The 20,305-nt window shown below is 37.0% G+C and overlaps 1 protein-coding gene across 2 annotated transcripts in view; it reads right to left on the bottom strand.

Moving 5' to 3' along the window:
- Positions 1–214: 214 nt before the first annotated feature.
- Positions 215–20,305, bottom strand: part of RAP1A (RAP1A, member of RAS oncogene family) — a 76,229-nt gene continuing 56,138 nt past the window's right edge. For both annotated transcript variants that reach the window (XM_021690263.1, XM_044914583.1), the window contains exons 3-8: positions 16,049–16,117; positions 14,016–14,072; positions 11,563–11,703; positions 9,608–9,751; positions 3,957–4,072; positions 215–900 (exon numbers count right to left, since the gene is read on the bottom strand). In XM_021690263.1, the coding sequence (XP_021545938.1) occupies positions 3,986–4,072; positions 9,608–9,751; positions 11,563–11,703; positions 14,016–14,072; positions 16,049–16,117 (498 nt within the window). In that variant the 3' untranslated portion in view covers positions 215–900; positions 3,957–3,985. The remainder of the gene's footprint in view (positions 901–3,956; positions 4,073–9,607; positions 9,752–11,562; positions 11,704–14,015; positions 14,073–16,048; positions 16,118–20,305) is intronic.

The raw sequence follows: 20,305 nt of genomic DNA, 5'->3' as shown, positions 1-20,305 counted from the left end.
TCCGATGTAGTCTGCTGTATAGTAGGAATAAATACATCTAGAACAGAAAGTGTGAGGTCTGTTCTTAGAGAAATTACCAATGACTTAGGGGTTTAAAGCCAAGTGTTCTGTAGGTACAGGCAGAAAGGAGCTACTGTTGCATTTTAAAACAATGTGGCCATTATAAAATAAAAGTCTTAAATCTATAAACAATAACAAAAACACACAAACCAAATGAAAATGTACTAAAATTTAATCATCCAAAAAAGCTGTAATTTAATCTGACAGGAAAACACAAGAAGCAATATTAGAGTTGGTTTAGTATATTATATATTTTAGCTTTGAAAGCCATAGAAATCAGTTATCCCAGTTTTTTCCCTATAAAAGACCCATTTTTCCAAAGCATTATGCACAATTTTAATTAGAATATAATGACAGAATGATATTTCATAATTTTTAAATATAAAATGAAGTCAATGACTCAAAAAGTTATCTGCTGCAATGAGTTTGAGGGGAAATTTCATAATCTATATCATTACAGATATAAAGTATAATGGTTCAACTTTTAGTTCTTGACAGGGAGGAATCATGATAAAAAGGTCAATATGAAATCATCTGATTATAGTAGCAATATCTAACATTTGAAATGCATCCATGCTCTTTTGTATAATCATATTAGAGTCAAGTATATTTATTTTCACATCTGTTATAACTGCTATTGCAAAGGAGAAATACTATTGTCTTATTTTCCAAGAGATATACACAGAGCAATTTTTTTTCTCCAGGGAATCTGTGCAAACCAATATAAGATTTAAATTCTTCACATAATATATAAAACAGGAGAAGCCTCTTCAGATTTAATTTTTGAAGTCTGGAATGCTGGCACTTCCCAATTAGGCAACAGTTCTTCATTCCTGTAATCTAGAACATTGAATATATATTTATATATATATATATAAAATATATATACACACACACATATATGGTTAATCTCTTGATGTCAGAAGATGGTAGTGAACAAGGAGATATTCAATCATATAGAAAGAAACAGGTATTGGCTGAGTGTTACTAGACAACTAAATTATACTAAACAGCTACAGTAACAGGGCTATTTTAAACTCCTTTTGAAAATGTTTAAAAAACAGTTTTATTAGTTTCACAATCTGACAGTCCTGTCTGTAAAAAGGAAAACAGTAATTATTTCTATCCCATTATCATCTTATTTTTCCAAAAAGGAAATGATACCTGTGCATAAAATTTCTTTATCCAACCATTTCAGGACTATAGGATATTAGGATTACCACTTTTTAAAAGATTTTATTTATTTATTTGAGAGAGAGGGATAGAGTGCACAAGTGGGGGGAGGGGGAGGGGAGAGAGAGAGAATCTCTTAAGCAGACTCCGAGCTGAGCACAGTGCCTGATACAGGGCTCGTCGGGGGGGCTCGATCTCATGACCCTGAGATCATGACCTGAGCCGAAACCAAGAGTCAGACACTTAACCAACTGAGCCATGCAGGGGCCCCTAGGATTACCACTTCTAATATAGGTTAGGACCAGAAGAGATGACACAGAAGAGCTGACCCCCATATGCAAGGGCAGAAGAATCCACGTTAGTTGTATTGCTCAGCAGAAAAGAATTAGGTTAAAGGAACAATTTCCTGAAGATGAATTTCTCTTCTAGTCTTTAGAAGTGGGACACACAAGAAAGAGATTAACATGTTTCAATACAATCTTACTTAAAGGGTAGGGTCAGATACACTGCCCTCAAGGTTCATGTACTCTTACTAAAAACATATATAGCTACTTAAATTTACCCCTTATCTTGGTACTTTTCAAGTGAGATCAACATGGCACTTCCAGTCTATAATCACTCTGTGATTTCTTTGCTTTGCCAAGTATTCTGACTGCTAATTGACCCGTTATTTGGTATTTCCAAACATTCACAGAGATCTCAGGTGACTTATTAAACATATTGTTAGGCTGACTTACATATCAGAGCCTAAGAATTTATACAACCAGGATGAAAGTCTTATTTCTAGATGTAGGCCAAGATTTCTCTCCTCTCAGGTAAAACACAATACACTGCAGGGTGTATATGAATGGATGCTCATAACAGGCCAGAAGATGGCACCTCTTCCTTTAAACATAAGCTAAACATTTTCTAGAGAATTGGAAATTAAACTAGGTTCAGCTAAGGTAATGGCATCAACGAGACAGTCAACTACAGCTGATTTAACTAGGAGAGTTAAATGATATAGTTCAGAACAGGAACTGAAGTCCTATTTTCCTTACCTTTGCACCCTTACCTAAACAAACACACCAGCAAATTTTAAAATAATCACCTTCACGGAGCTAATGATTTATAGTTACTGAATCAAGATTTCACTTAAAGCCTAAAGCAAACATCTGACCAGAAGCTGTCTTTCTTAAATCCAACCAGAGGCAACCCCATGCTGTTTCCTCCTTTCTACCCATTTTCCTTGACCTTCATTTAAAAGGGGGGTACCAAGAAAATTAAATTAAAGGGAGTACAATTATTGAGTTGTTTCCCTGAAGAGAGAGATTCATCCAAGTCTCTCAGGAAGCACATATTAGTTAATTTGGTGCTCTGGAAGAGGTAATCTGCTCGATGGACCCAAGAGACTGACAAGACTTAGTGTAAGCAACTCTCAATTGAGAACAGTAGCCTTTCCTCTGACCGAACCAAGATTAGTAATATGCACATAACTAGCACCAAATTACCTCATAAAATAACTTCATGAAAATATTCTTTTATGGCATAGTTTATAGCGTTTGTGAAGATAAGGAGAAATTGTGCAAGGGATTTCATATACACAATTAGATAAAAAGAAACAAATGGTCCCACAGGGCCTGGTTTCTCACTTGATAGGCAGCTTCAATGCTGCCACTAATTTCTCTCCAATAGGTTCACTTTAACGAAAACTTAAGCGGTACTTAACGTCAACTACTACTTAGAAGCCTATAGACAAAACATTTCAAAGAAGTCAACCTAGAACCGAGAGGAAATGACTACCAAAACATAGCACCAGATACCCAGCAGAATGGCTTGAGTTAAAAAGACTGACGATACCATCTTTGGCGAGGACATGGAACTCATCAACTGCTAGCAGGTGTGTAAACTGGTACAATTACCTTGAAAAACTTTTTAGCAGTATCTACTAATGCTATCCATATATATAGTGTATAGTCTGGCCATCTCGTTCCTAGGTACATACCAAGTAGAAATGATGCACATGTGCATAAAGACTCATGCAAGAATGCAGAGAATTATCCATCTTAGTTCTTGAAAAGAACCCAAATGTCCATCAGCAGCAAAATATGTAAGTCTACTGCTAGTACAGTCAGGCAATGCAAATGAACTACCGCGGCCCATATGCTACCGCAGTAGTACCCTTCTAGGGCCATTCTCGAAAACATATTTTTGAGTAAGAGTCACCAGACAGAATACCTGTTTTTGTTAATGTTAAGTTCAAAGAGAGGCAAAACCAATTACGGTGTTAGGAATCAGGGCAGGGATTACCCTGAGGGAGGAATGACTATTATTGATACACAGAGGTGTGTTCACTTTGAAATAACACATCAAATGTGCACTTAAGCATTTTGTTTCAGATGACCCATGTTCGGCTTTAATTTGGCAGGAACTCAGGAGTGACCCTGGAAGGAATTCTACCTATTCAACCACTATTTCTAGAATACCTGTTCTGTAGCTGGCACCGGGGACACGGTGGTGAACAAAACATCTATGGTCCTTGCCCTCGGACAGCTTAGAATCTCATCTCATGGGGAGAGAGACAAATTATCAACAGATGAGCACATCTACAAGCCATGTATCACATTTACAAGACACAGAAACCTGGAAATAACCCTAACAGGTGGAATGGGAAGTGGCTAGGGGTGGGGAAAGCCCAAAATAAGAGCGTGAGCAAGGCGTTTGTTCTGCTTTCCGGACCTTACCTGGCTCAGAGCTGCTGCTCACTGTGGGTCTAAAGCAGAAGGCATGATTTCTTTTTAGGCTTCTTCTTTTCCACTGGTGTTTTTCTATTTATCTGTCTGACCAGGTCATAAAATATCTAAATAAAAACAAGAAAAAAAGTCTTATTCAACAAACACTTGAGATCTTGCTCCACAAAACCATCTTGGTTCTGTTAAATGTTATTCTGCTCTTGGATCTGTATTTTGCTGCTTTATTATAACAGCAGGTTTCTCAGAAGCCCCAGGTGGCTTTCAGTCCGGGTAAAGCAGGACTTACCAATTTACTGTGAGGGAAATAACCTGCTCTTAGATATTCAATATAAACTTAAGAAAAAAAGTTCATAGTGAAAAACAAGGTAGTGAAGTTATATTCGTCATGGACTCGTCTATGCTTCAAAACATAATTATTAAGGGAATAGTTAATGCTCAACTTGAATCTTCACATTTATTTTATTTTTAAAAACTTCAAACTTGGGTGCCTGGGTGGCTCAGTTGGTTAAGTGTCCGACTCTTGATTTCGGCTCAGGTCATGATCTCAGGGTCCTGGGATCAAGCCCCGTGACTGGCTCCCCGCTCAATGGGGAGTCTGCCTGTCTCCCTCTCCCTCCGCCCCTCCCCTGCTCTCGTGCGAACTTGCTTTCTCCCCCTTAAATAAATCTTTAAATGAAAATAAATAAAAATAAAAACTTCAAACTTACAGAAAAGTTACAAGAATACCAAGGACTTGTTTGTGTACATTCTTTACCCAGACTCACCAATTGGTAACGTTTTGCCACGTGTACTTTATCATTTCTCCCTAAATACACTCTTATTTTCTAAACCATCTGAGAGTAGTCTGCATACAACAGGTCCCTTAATGGTTGAGTGTGTATCTCCTAAGAACAAGGATATTCTTCCATACCCATGTTACAGTTACACATTGAGTACATTTAAGCACCAATACGTTACTTTGTATCATCTACAGCGCAGATCCCAATTTTATCAGTTATCCCAATAATGTCCTATATAGAATTCCTGCTCCCCCCGACCAAAGGATCCATCTAGGATCACATACTGCATTTAATTTTCTGTCACTTTAATCTTTTAAAATCTGGAACGGTTCTTCAGTCTTTGTCTTTCATGACATTGTGATTTCTGAAAATGGATGGCTAGTAACTTTATAGAATTTCCCTCAGTTTGGGTTTGTCTGATGTTTCTTCATGAGTAGATTCATGTTATATATTTTTGGCTGGAATAGGACAACCGTGTTCCCCTCAAGATACCACATGTAAAAGCAAATGATTTTTGTTTGCTGCTTTTGGTGATAGTAATTTTGGCTAAACTGAAAAAGAGAAAAAGTGTGTGACCCCAATTTTAAGTAATAATCTCTGTTACTACATCTGGATTCGTTTTGGATGAAAAATGCAAGGCATCAGAGACAAAAATACAATAGTACTTATTTCACAGAAGAAGATTATTTTAATACAAATATGTTTATATGTTTCATAGTGCTAAGTATGTCCAAGTATTAGAACAATTAAACAACAGATCAGCTGAATTTGGTTCTTTGCTATGAAACGCAAATACTTACTTACTAATGACCTGAGAAGCAAATATCGCAGAATCTCTTTACTATTACTCATCTGTAATAAATAGTGCTTTGTAGAAGTGTATCAAAAGGTCCTAGCTTTTAGGGGCATTATAGGGACAAACAACAAAATGTGAATATGCACTAAACAGGGACTGTGTAAATAACAATTTTCTTGATTTTAATAATTGTGGTTTGTAAGAAAATGTCTTTGATCTAAGGGTACATACACTAACATATTTAGGAGTAAAGGAGTGTGATACTTAAACACTGACAAAATATTAACTAGTGAATCTGGATGAAGAGTGAAAAAATTCTTACTGTTCTTACATATTTTCAGTAAGTGTTAAAAAGTAAAATATTTTTAAAATCATTTCTTTAAGATGGTGCCCAGATAAAACAACTTCTATTTATTTTTTAAAATGGTCCTAAGATTACAAGGCTAAATTATTAAAAAGAAAAGCTTTATCCCAAAGCTTTAAGTGATTCATTTATATTCTTTTCTTTCTGCTCCATCCTCCCCACTGCCGTCTTCGTCCATTTAACTTCTCTATTATCTTATTTCTAAGAAAGTTGAAAACACTGGATTTATGAACAAAACAGCAGTTTCACAGCTCTGAAACTCTCTCAAGAACTTAATATGCATAAGCCACGAACAAGTTCTCTTTTGTTCCCTAGCCTTAATGCGTAAGCTAGAAGATGAAAAATTAAAAGGATAAACTAAAATAGTCCAAGAATCAAAACCACATATTTCTTCACGCCAGCCAGTTTTGGGTTTCTGGTACTACACTAACTGGTTTTGTAGTGATATCCTCAATGACTTCTTTGGCAAATGCTGCCCACCTCACCGCAGCAGCTGGTTCAGTGATGGAGGCAAGTTCAAACTATAGTAAGTATTTGGTTAGATACGCTTAGAGGCCTCAGCCTAGGTTCTTCCTCATCTCTCTGAACTATAGAAAAATCTAAAGGGAAGACAGAATAGTTTCTCAATCCCTCTGCCATTACTCAACTGGGATGTCTTGATTCCAATTATTATTCCAGCCTCAGCAAAGAACAATTAATTCTTGATTAAGACTGATGTGATTCTGGTATTGTCAGTCCTACTTTCAGAACAGAGCAAAAATGGTATGGGTAAGAGTTTAATATATATATTCTGCTACAGGTATCAGGGAATTAGAGGGCTATTTAGCCAAGTAGTACATCCCTGTGTGATCTGAAATTTGAGTCCAACAAAAATCACATGTATATTTACAAAGCATTAGCTGTCTGAGGAACTATGAACTATCCAAGGAACTCTGTAGCTGGATTATCAAGCTATAAATAGAGAAACATTAAAAGAAACTCAAATATTATACTCTAGCATAAAGTTTGTATGTCCCTCAAAAGAGTAAAGATCCTTAAATAGCTAACGTATTCCATTTTGTTTTACTGTTCTCCGTTTTTAATAAACCCTCACATCAAGGTTTAACAAGACTGCTGTGAAAATGGAGCTCTGGGGCACTGGAAACTATAACCCAGGAGGCTTAGCAAGTAGCAGGTGAGTTGTCACAAACATGTAATGCTTTTTAAAAGTAAGGAACACCTCCAGTCCACAGTGCTCACTGGACCCTGGCCCAACCCAGCCCCAGCAGAGCCGAGTCCTATGAACCTGGCAGGCGGGTACCAGTGAGGGTGAGAACAGGGACAGCAAGGAACCAGATCCCTAAGGCCAATCATCCTGCAGATGGTGACCCTGTACTACTGTTTCCCTAACCAAGCTCATGCATCAATCCTAATGCTTTTCCCCCCCAAGATTTATTTATTTTCGAGACAGCGAGCGTGTGAGGATGCACGAGCACCAGCCCCCACCATGCTTTTTAGCTCTGTTTTTTTTTTTTTTTTTTTTTTTGAGAAAAGACTGTACTAAAACTTAAGATTTTAGGGGTGCCTGGGTGGCTCAGTTGGTTGAGCGTCTGCCTTCAGCTCAGGTCATGATCCTGGGGTCCTGGGATGGAGCCCCATATCAGGCTCCCTGCTCAGAGGGAAGTCTGCTTCTCCTTTTCCCGCTGTCCCCCGACCTTGTACACACTCTCTCTCTCTCAAATAAATCTTTTTTTTTTAAAGACTTTATTTATTTACTTGACAGAGAGAGAGACAGCGAGAGAGGGAACACAAGCGGCGGGGGTGGGAGAGGGAGAAGCAGGCTTCCCGCCGAGCAGGGAGCCCGATGTGGGGCTCGATCCCAGGACCCTGGGATCACGACCTGAACAGAAGGCAGACGCTGAACGACTGAGCCACCCAGGTGCCCCTCAAATAAATAAAATCTTTAAAAGCAAACAAACTTAAAATTTTATGATTAGTAAAATTTTTAAAGTAACATCTATAAAACTGTAATTACACAACAGAGAAAGTTGAAGCTAAAAGCATATCATACTTCCTTTCATTTACTTGGCAGTGAAAAAGAAATGACTGTTGAAGATCTCAGTAGGACTTGTTCCCCACTAGGATGCAAACTTCTCTAGGGCAGGAATAGTGTCTGTCTGGATCACTGGGATTACCCCAGTGCCTGACACACTGCCAGACACATAGGCACAAAATAAATATTTGCTGAACAAAGTGCCAGACACTGCTAGACACATAAGCATGCAATAAATATTTGCTGAATAATGAAATTTATGAATTTTTTATGTACTTATAAAAATCGGTTTACCTAAAAAAGTACACTTTAACATTCTTGGTTATTTGAAAACAGAGGATCTGTAGCAAGCTTAATTTTTTTGCCTGTCAGATGTTTAAAGTAACTTAGTCATTTTAAAAGTCAAACAAGAGGGGCGCCTGGGTGGCTCAGTCGTTAAGCGTCTGCCTTCGGCTCAGGTCATGATCCCAGGGTCCTGGGATCGAGCCCCGCATCGGGCTCCCTGCTCCGCAGGAAGCCTGCTTCTCCCTCTCACACTCCCCTTGCTTGTGTTCTCTCTCTCTCTGTGTCTCTCTCTGTCAAATAAATAAATAAAAAATCTTAAAAAAAATTAAAAAAAATAAATAAAAGTCAAACAAGAGCCTATAACCATAATATTAAATCAAGGAAAAGTGACCTACAGACCCAAAGGCCAGAGAGAAACAGCAAACAAAAACACAGGATGCTGATAACCTAAGGCACTCATAAGTCTCACCTATGTTATAAGTGAGCTAAATTGACCGATGACCTGTGATACCACAAATGACAAGCAAACTGGCAAGTGAAGACTTCTGCATCACGGGGAAAGGAAAGAAGCCTACTCTGGTTGGCTGGTTGGTTTTTTTAAAAAAGCTTATGTTAAGTATGTTAAAACAAACAAAAGCAAAGAGAACCTCTTGAGGTTTTGGTTGGTTAGTGGCGGCAGGTGGAAGTGCACGGATCTTTCAGGGATCCAGGAGGGTACTGGATTGACACCCAGGCAGCGGGCATGCTTATTAAGCATTTCCTGTCACAGCTACGTTCTCAGGATAGTGGAAGGCTTAAGTCACAGACAAAAAAAGCCTTGGGCACCTGCTGCACCAGGCCTCAAAGAGCGGGTGAATTCCAGTTCCATGCCCATGCTCACAGATTCCTCCCTTTGAGTCAGAAACCAAAGGCAGGCACGACTCAAAACACCAAATTCTGTGGTATCCATGAGGTATTAGCTTTCTGTATAACATAAGTTCACAAGCTCAGTAACTACTTTGATTTTTGTATTTTCCTACTTGACTTTACAACCTCTTTACACACATGCGCATAGGTAACTGTTACAATGCAAGGGTGACCAGACCATGTGCACACACCACCTTCTGGCATATCATTCAGAAGCTTAGCAGGACTTGAAACACATTGTTTAACTTAAACTTTCTCTTTGCCAATAAGGTAAATATCAGTGTCTTCATCACAGCCATCAAAGTGATTTTACTCAAGTGAGGGAATATGGTTTCTAGGAATTACTTAGTGTTCTCTGTACACTGCTAGAATCAAGACCACTTAGAAGAAAATTTTTTCTTCAAAAAATTTGGTTTTGGCTATTAACTTAAAGGTAACTAAAAAGGCACTTGTTTGTGCTGCCTAGCAGCTGTAGGTTACCTCATTAACGTTGATCTTTGACTTTGCAGAAGATTCTAAAAAGGCACAGTTACACCACTGTCTTGCTAAATTCTGACCCTGTTCTTTGCCAACTACTCGCTCATCTTCCAGGTCACATTTATTGCCAACCAAAATCATTGGAACCTGTGGGAAGGAAAAAAACGTAATATGAGCACCAGCATACTTGTTCCTTAGCCTCTTTTAAGTAAGCAACTACCTGTCACCAATTGAAATGTATTAGTTAGGACTATAAGCTTCACCAAGTGCTTAAAAAAATTCTATGTATGCACATTGGGGGAAAGAAGGTAGACGGAGGGGGAAGAGACAGAAAAAATATGGAAGAGATCCTACTATGTTCATTTGCTAAATTATTTTAAGGATATAATCGCATAATTCTCATGTGGACTACTAATAATAGCTGAATTCCAAGTACAAAAATCTGAAGGAAAAGGAATCTTCTGCAATGCAGAGAAGAATGTACTCACTGGGCCTAACTGTGGTTTAAGTGCTTCATCTCAAAGGTCCAACAAATTCCAAAAGTAGTTGGCAAGACCAACACAGTAACAGGTTCTACTTCTATGTTTGACATTAGATCTGAAGACCAGTTTAGGTGAGATGTTAAGAAGGAATAACAGCTTAACAATAACCCACAAAATAGAGCCACAAAGCAACCATGCCTTCCCTTTTTCCCCATACCAGAAAGACTGCCCCTACTTGCAATAAAACAAGTTGCTAACAAACTATATAACACCCTTAGATAAAAGGTGTCCACAGAACACAGTCATTTGTGAGGTGATGCACACTACACACAAGAAAGGATTTAAGGGACATGGTGGATCTTGTACCTAAAATAAGCAATTACCACAAGTTAGATGAAACATTCTAGACATCTACAAGTCCATCTTTTTTAGTTATGACATGAGATAAAGAGATTAACATCACCAGAATTCAGTGATTTGTATATAATTGCCTATGAAAACAGAAGTCTCTTAGATAAATTACTCATGGGAAGCAAGAGAACCATTCATTAGGTTACGTTGATCATGAGTCATATGGTAGAAATCCCTTCCGCCTACAGTATTACCCAAAGTTAAGGTCCTGAGCAGATGCATATGTTCCCATTAATAATGAGAGAGAACACGCAAAAACAGAAAGAAAGGTACAAATGAAATTTTATATCCCAATTTATACAACCGAAAAGGAACTCTCTGTAGTTCAAAACTGAGGTAAAAACGTAAAATATACATTTCATCTTTGCAAAAAGGCACAACAGCAATGATGTTATTCATCAAATAAGAATTCTGCAACAAAAATAAAATGAAAAAAATACAAAAGCCCAGTTAATTAAAATCGTCAACATAACTCAAAGGAAAAAACTGTTAAGTACAAACTATACCAAGAGAATTTTAGAAATGGAAACATACCATTATGGTTCTTACTAATGTTCTTTGAACACTGTTTCTGACATAACTACCACCTTTCAAAGCTCAATTTGAGTCCCACTTCTCCCAAGTACTGACTCCTCTTTCTTCCCTACTGCACTTATTAACACACAGCACAATGAGCACTTTATCAAACATGCCCTCTATCTTAGCATATAATCTGTAGGTAAATTCAGAAAGTTGTAAAAATTTTTTGATCACAGAGACACCTTTAGGTTTGTGGTAGATACCCTCCAAATCCTCTTAACAGAAAAACAAAAACACTTTTTGGCCACAGAGAGATAGCAGTATGTCTTAGAGTGAGAAAAACAGGGGTGCCTGGGTGGCTCGGTCAGTTGAGCGTCTGCCTTCAGCTCAGGTCATGATCTCGGGGTCCTGGGATAGAGCTCCACTCCCTGCTCAGCAGGAAGTCTACTTTTCCCTCTCCCTCTGCCTCTCCCCCTCTGCTCGTGCCCTGTCTCTTTCTCTCTCTCAAATAAATAAAATCTTTAAAACAAGTAGAAAAATACTTACATCTTCTGTGTCCTTAACCCGTAAAATCTGTTCCCTCAGGTCCTGTAAGTCATTAAACGTGGACTGAGCTGTAATAGAATATACTAGTGCAAACCCTTGGCCATTCTTCATATACAAATCCCTCATCGCTGTAAATTGCTCCTATAATAAAAAATGTACAATTATAAGTATGATTTCTTGAATGTACACTGGAACAATTTACATCTGAATAATCACAAGTAAGCTACTCAATTTTTTCTTACACTCTATCATGACAGGAAATATAAGACCTATTACACAGTTTCTAGAAACTCTGAGATAGATGTTCTTGTTCCCTACTTATACAACTAGAAGCAATGACAATGAACTAAGGAATTAGAAGATTAGAAGGGAGATCTTAACCACCTTGTCATGCAATACCATGCTTTCTGTGTGGTTTAGAAACTGTATATAATTCCTTTGTACATATAGATCCTAATTAAATTATTTTGATGCTACTAAAGATGACCTCCAAGAAAGTGCTGTTAGAAAAGAGAAGCCCGAGTACTGAATCCTGAGGCCCTCCAACATTAAGGGATTGGGGAGATGAAGACAAATCAGGAAAGGAGACTTAGGAGTAACCAATGAGAGAGGGAGAAAACCAAGCAAGTGTTGATTCCTGGAAGCCAAACGAATAAAATTTTTACAGAGGACAGTGATCAACTGAGTTGGAGGTTGCTGAAAAGTCCAAGGGAGTTGAGGATACATGCAGAGGACTGATCATGAATGACAGGCCATGGACTTGAAGCCATGTGAAGAGAGGGTTAGGATATGAGGACAATCAAAAGATGGTGGGATAAATGGACTGCAGGTTCCAGTGAAGTTGAAGGTATAAAAGGAAGTGAGATGGAAAAACAAGAGGTAGAGAGTAGCATGCTTGAAAATGAGATGAAGGTGGTATCACAGTTATTGGTAATCAGATAGTCTAGGTAAGACCATGGGCGGGAATGGCTGAAGCAGTATGGAGGTCAATAAACTGGTAGGCCGAGGAAATGGATCATCTATAATATCCATATAGGTTCTATTTGAATACTAAAATCACCAAGAATTCTGACTGAAGCAGTGATGAAGAGAGTGAGCAAAACTCTTCAAGGAATAAGGAGTGATCTGGGACACGATTAATGAGCATCAACTACTTTCCAAGCTTTATGCAAGGCACTGGGGACAAAGACAACTAAACAGGCAATTATGACACCATACATTGAGCACTAGGATGGGAGAATGACAAGATATTTAAGAGCACAAAGGAAAGATCTCTACAGTAGGGAAGAACTTCCTTAATTTGGACAAGAGGAAGAACAAAAAACTCCTTCACCCTTGTGGAGGTGATGAAAGGAAAAAGTAGAAAAGTGCTATTTAACTACGGGGGTATCTGGGAACAGAGGGGAATGACTGCTGATTCAGAGGCTAAGGAAATTAGGGGAGGTTGGAATGGCAAAAGGGGGAGATATTTTGAGTCAGCAGATATAAGAAAGATGTAGTTCTAATGATCCCAAGCTTCCTTTCCCACAAAAGAATGGAAAAATATAGTATCATTAGCACTACAATTGCGCCAGTCTACTTATATGCTTTTCTCAATGACATGACACTTTCTCATCATTCATAAAATTATGTGGAAAATTTGTGCTAAATTTTAAACAACTTATAACATTTAAGAATACCATCCATTCTAAAGCTGAGAACTGCCTAATAGGTAAAGTCTATATGTATGGAGAAAAAAAGAAAAATCACTTAACATGTGCATTTATGGCAGTATAACAGGAAATCATCAGTAATTAATAACAAAATTATAAAGGAGATGACAAATGAAGGCAATGAAAATAAAAGCAAATACTTGGAGCTCATACTATGAAACAGGCATTATGCCAAGTGATTTATAATCATTATCTCATTTGATCATTACAAGCACCCTATGATATACTTATGTCATCATACAGTAGTCATTTAAAGATGAGAAAAATAAGGCTCAAAATAATCCTGAAGATTTTTGTCAGAAAGCATGTATCTGTCAACAGCCCCTAGATATGTTAAAATACTAATAAAAGGCAAAAACAATTTTGATAAAAATTAAAGACTATGGTGCCAAGAGACAAAGTCTAACATAAACACAGAGAAATACCCATTTTAACTAAAATTCTGGATTTAAAATACCTTTTTTTAAAAAAGCAGTAATAGGGTAATCCTCATCTCAATTTGGGAGAAGATACCCAACATACACATTCTGTAGGTGAACTTGACATACAATGTAAGAGTGGTATGTGGGCATGAAGTACATCACAGATGGTTGGAAGCACATAAGAAAATTTAAGAAGCCCTACATTTAGATAATTTGTTCTTAATCAGAGTAATTACTTTTACTCAGAGGAATTATTCAGATGACAAAACCTGTTCACTAGTTAACTAAAATCTATCAGAAAAAGAGAAAACATCCTTACTGTTCCCGCTGTGTCCAGGATTTCGAGCATACACTGTTGGCAATCTACTTCAACTTGCTGTTGGGGAAGGGAGGAAAAATGAAAGAGTAATATCAAAATCAAAATGTCAGTCTGTTTTCCTGCCACCTCTTCACTCCAAGTACCTATTAACAACTACAAAGCCTTTTCTCTAGGAGTTTGCTCTATTGGCTGAGACTTAACTTGGCACTATAATAAACAACAGGAGGTCTCAAGCATGTTCTATTAATACTACGGAAGCCAGGACTGTTAATGCTGAGTTTAGATATTTTCTGACCACTATAAACTGAGTAATGATTTTTGCTATTATTAGAAGGTAACGGTCATAGACTCCAATTTAAGAAAAACTGCAACAAACAGGTATAGTTCTAACAGAAATAAAAATGTATAAAAATATGTATATTTGTATTCTCTTCAAAGAAAACAAAGCACAAAAGTATTAAATAGCTCAAAATGCAGATAAGATTTTAAAGAAAATTTTACTAAAATACGCCCCAAATTTAATATAGGAAAATTTTAAGAGATAAGGGGAATGCAGAGGTGCTAAAATGAGCAACACTGAACTCATACAGTCCTCAAGACTTTAAGGAAAAGGTATGTCTTTGGAAAAGCTATGTGCATAAGGTGAAATTTTATATACTGAATTGTATTTCCCCAGTGTTTTATAAAGTAAGAGAAGGTTGGCCTAAAAGAAGTATCAACTTATCAACTGTGTGGAAAATTTTTAATAAAGAAGTGAGTAAGAAAAGTCCAATCTTCAACATTCTAGGTACAGATCTGTTTGTAGTTACAGCTTTAGCCAGCAACTTGTTTGGGAGCAATTTTAGTACGGCAACACTGTCTTCTAAAAATAAGTGTATTAACATAAGGCCTATTTTAAAATCTTCTGCGTCAGATCAGGGATTGCTGAGAAGCACCACTGGTGGACCTACAAACTCAGTGTCACACCACTTACAGGACTCCTGTGGTCATCTGCACAATCAGTAAGTGGGCATGCTCAGTGAACAATGAATTAGGTCTGTAGTTTCTCAATGTACCTGGAACACAACTTTATTTCCAATTTGCAGATAACGAAACTGCTCTCCCAGTATGGCTGGATGAGCTTACATCATTTAACAAAACTTGTAACACTATTAAAGATAAATTCTACAACATTTAACAAAGTAATCCTTTCCTATTTGTTGAGAGGTAGGTTTAATTCTCTTCCTCCCCCCTTAACATACTTGGGAAATAAAATCATGAACATTCCTCATAATGTTAGTCTTATAATGAAATAAAATAGTATTCTGTCAAGACTGCTGAATTTTTTTCTTTTGAATAATCTTTATGTTTTAGAACTTTGGCATTAGGGTCGCAATAAAATTGAGCAGAAAGTACAGTGTTTCCATATACCCTTCTCCTGCTTCCCACTAGCCTCTCCTACCATCAGCCCACACCAGAGTGGCACATTTGTTAGACTCAATGAACCTACGTAGAGACATCATTATCATGCAAAGTCCACAGTCTACATTACGGGTTTACTCTTGGTGTTGTACATTCTATGGGTTGGGAAAATGTGTAATGACATGTAGCTACCATTATGGTATCATATAGAATCCAGTATCTAATTTCTTATAGTCTAAAGATGAAATCCCTTAAAGTTATTCTAAAACTAAACAAAAATAAAAACTTTTGGTCACAGGATAACTTCAAGAATAAAAGCGATCTTTACTTCACAAAAAGAGTTGTCAAAAATATACCTATTTATATGCAATTTTTCTAAATTAAAAAAAACCCTCCACCAGGAAAATGTGTACACTAAAGAACAGATTACTAATCAGTAACAGAGCATAGAGTTCTCTGTAGCTAAGTAGTATTTAATGAGAAATATTCTGTCCTTGTGAAATTTTTAAAAACAGGTATGAAACATTTGTATCACTTCTCAAAAAATATTTTTAAAAAGCAATTCTATGGGTCAAGTTTTAAAGTCCTAAGGAACTATTGGTAAGCATGTGTACACAAGTTTCACATTTTACCTTTCTGTAGGAATCTTCTATCGTTGGGTCATATTTTTCAACAAAAATTCCCTGAACAAACTGAACTGTCTAGAAAAAAAAGAAGCAGAGAAAAATTAAGAACTTAAAAGAAAAATCAACTCTTCTAGAATGCTACTTACACCCTTATAAGTGATAAAGACTAAATGAAATTATGTGAAAATTTTGAGTAAACATGCAGATGTACAGTCTCATTATTTTTCAATACAGGGATACACCCACAACTAAGAGGGCACATTGAGAAAGGAAGCGGTTGTGTTAAAAAGCTGTCAACAATACTGCAGCCAACTCCCACTGTGAAATAATTACTATATTAAGTTTCAAAATACAATGAAGGTACAAATAAGGACACAGATCCAAATTAATGAAAAATGAAAATTTATCAGTATTTAAACTCCAAATACCTCTTTACGCATCTATAGTAACTTTTATTTCATGCTCTTAAAGGAATAAACAAAAGGTTCTAAATCTTTGAAAATCTTAAAACAGTCTAATTGTGGGGGAAAAGAGAAAAGGAAATTAGAAAGTACTGAATTTACTAAATTTACAGTCACATTCAAGTTTCATGTTCTCCCTAGAAGTAGGTATTTTTCCCATTTGCCGCTGAGATTCAAATATACAACCTTTCTGATTCCAAAGCCTTACTTTTTTCATCTGAAATACTGCCTACTCATCTTTTTCAGGTTACCTACTTCTTTCTCTAAGATTTCTATAAATACAGACTTGAAACTAGGTATTTTATCATTTGGTAAATAAAAAGAAGTACGGAAGATGGTTGTGAAATATTGCCTGGACAGCTTTGAAACAAGGTCTGGTACATTGTCACCTAAAAGCAAGGAAGGGTAAGAATGTGGCCCGAGGTCACCTACACTTAAATCATGCACGATTTTAGCTTGAGCTAAACACATTAGCTGGAATATAGTAAACTTCACACTTCTTCCTCTAAGCTCCTGTTCTTCAAAGGAGACTCAGGATATAATTACACCAAAAACTTTAATCGTTATTTTTATCAAGGATTTAATCACCTCATCTTCTTAGCACTACATAGAATTCAAACATGGAAAACTTCCTAATATGCTTTATACTAGAACAGAGGTTCTCAAAATGTGGTCCAGAGCAGATGTTTAGAACAAAACCTATTGTCCTCATAATACCATGACGTACTTGCTTACTCTCATAAATTTACAGTGTTTTCCAAAGGGTATATAACATGTTATAGCTAGATAATAGATGCAGAAGCAGGTATGAGAACCCAAGTGCTTTCTCTAAACGGTTGTTAGAGACTAGCAAAAATGAAAAACAATCTCCCACTTTTCACTTCCTTCTTCCTAAAGCAAGCTTTCATTGTTTCTCTGAATCTCATCTCCTCAGTTCTCAGGGACATCTTATTCATTCATACCGACTTTTATACCTTCAGTTTTCCTACTGGATCCTCCTCTTCCTTCCTTACCTACTGTCCTTTCTGTGTTAAAATCAAAAACAGAGACCAGCCTGAAAATTCCCTGAGCAGATAAAACCAGTTTAGTCTGTAAACAAAGCTTAATTTAGTTTATTTAGCAAAGCTAAATTGACCTGGGGGTCATTTCTTGCTTATGCTTCTGGAAGTCAAAAGCAAAACTTACACAGTTTCCCAAGGTTGATTTGAGGTAACCACTAACCAATTCTCTATCATTTAAAGAAAATTCTAACACTATAACCAGTCACTGAAGAATAAAGCCACTGTTTTCTTACTCTATAAGCTGCTTTATAACAATATACCCCTGAGCCTCATTCCATGTTCTGGTTTTGAAGGTTCCCGGTTTGCAAACTGTCTTTTTGGCGTGTGCACAATAAACTTACTAATTACCACTAAATGATTCATTAATTTTACTTCTGTTATTTCTTGAACTTTTGACCCCTGTAACAATTATTCCCTTCCTCTCCTATGTCTTCATTGTCCTTTCCACGGGATTACTGCCTCCAGCACACAAACCGTTTGCTCTACCATCTCCCACCCAGAAATAAAAAATTTCCCTTAACTCCACAACTCCTCCGGCTTCACCTCCCCTCTCTGTTCCCTCTCATAATCAAACTTCACCTGTCTACAATCGTGGTTCTGTTTCTTCAGCACTCATTTACTCTTTAACTCACCCCAGCATGGTTATGGCACTATGACCTTACTGAAGCTTGCCTTTAACAAGTCCAGCTACCTCCATGTTTCTGTATCATCTCTTTCCTCTCCTTTACTTGACTTCAAGTAAAGCTGCTTTCCTTACATGCAAGTATAAGATATACTCTTCTATGTTGGATTCTTCAATCCTACCTACTCTTTAAAGGTTGAGAGGTACTCAGAGCTCAGTCCTGAGTTCTTCTTTCTCTAGTCTCTTCCTAGACAACCTCACTTATCCTATGGATTTTTATTTTCAATTATTTTATTTATTTTTGAAAAGGTAATCCCATGGACAGAGGACAAAATACAAAAGACACAAAAGAGTATGCAGTGGTAACCAATCCTACCTATCACCTTTGTTCCCAATTATCCAATTCCACCCCCAAGTAACCAGTATGTTATCTGTAGTTTATTTAACCTTGCAGAGATAGTCTCTACATTTTATACTATCTTCCCCCTTAGCCTCCTTTTTTTCCTTATCAAATGATAGTCTACACTGTTTGGTACCTGTTTCCCCCCTAAATAATACATCTTAGATATCACTATATATCAGTATATACAGAGCTGCTGCATTCTTTTTAATAGTTATATATTATTCTACTCAAAATGTATATTAAAAACTTACTTTTAACCAGCCCCTACTGGTAGACATTTAGGTTGTTTCCAAACTCTTACCACTGTAAGGAATGTTGTGATCGATATCCTTGACCATGTTATTTTGTATATATGAACTTATACGTGAAATTTCAAGAGACTTGCTGAAAGTTACATGCCTTTATTTTTATTTTTTTAAGTTATTATTATTATTTTTTTTAAGTAATCTTTATACCCAATGTGGGACTCAAACTCACGATCCCAAGATCAAGAGTCGCATGCTCTTCCGACTGAGCCAGCCAGGTACCCTGAATATGTGCATCTAAAATGACAGATACTCTCATTCACCACAGAGGTACTAATTTACAGGTACTAATTTAAAAGTAACATAATTCTCATGAACTTAAATACCGTTGATATATTCATGGCGCCCCAAATCATATCACAAGTCTCTCTTAAGCTTATTATCTTGAGGATCCAATTACTTATTTGATGTATTTACTTTCACATCTCACATAACCAAATTTGACATGACTCTTGATTTTTACTCTCAGATCTGCTCACTCTCCAGTGTTTCCTTTTTACTTAAATGATCCATCCATAAAATTAGTAGCTCAACAACTAGAAATTTGGGAATCATCCTCAACAGCTCCTTCTCTCCTAGTCCTCACATCAATCCAGCACCAAGTTATTTAATTCTCAAAACATCTACTTTTCTCTTCTTCGCTGGCACAGCCCCAATATAAGGTTCCACAAACAATCGGGTTCAGAGTTAACTCCCAACTGGTCTCCCATGTCCACTCGGCTTCTCTTCTAAATTACTTCACACAGGTTCTGTTTAAAACATATATCCAATTCTGTCAACACCCCTCCCACCCCCGAAAAAAAACACTTTCAATGGCTTCTCACTGTCATTAGGAGTAAGTTTCAAGTTGTTATATGGTCTTCAAGTCATGACGTGGTCCCTGCCTCTCACTTCATTTCTTCTACTTTCCTTCCAGTTCACTCCTGCCTTGGCAATTGTGACCTGTTCTCAGTTGTTCAAATGCTAATTGAGGTTCATTTGTCATAAGGGTCTCTCTTAACAGTCTGTACTTTTCTTTCAAAGTATCTCTCTCACAATTATAATGAGGCAGTTCTTCATTTAACTTTGTTAATTATTGTATCTCCTTCACTATATGGTAAGCTCTGAGGGACTACGACTGTTTTTGTTCCACTGCTGTAACCCTAGAGTTGACAGTGTAAAATCTCAATAAATATTTACTAAATAAACAAAAATTAACTTCATTTCACTTAAGTCTGGGGTGGGAGCAGGTAGGACTTACTCCACTAGTATCTGAAATAATCAGTCCTCCCCACCTAGAATGTAAGTTCCTTAAAAAATGAGAACAATCTTATTCCTCTTTGAATCACAATCACAGAGTGCTTAGAACATGGTAGGCAGCCAGTAAATATTTGGTAAGTGAAAGAATGCATGAGCCACCATTGTACACACT

Source organism: Neomonachus schauinslandi, chromosome 4 (assembly GCF_002201575.2).
Source record: "Neomonachus schauinslandi chromosome 4, ASM220157v2, whole genome shotgun sequence".
NCBI classification, from domain to species: Eukaryota; Metazoa; Chordata; class Mammalia; order Carnivora; family Phocidae; genus Neomonachus; species Neomonachus schauinslandi.
The sequence above is the reverse complement of the archived record's forward strand: the minus strand, read 5'-3'. Positions and strand labels throughout refer to the sequence as shown.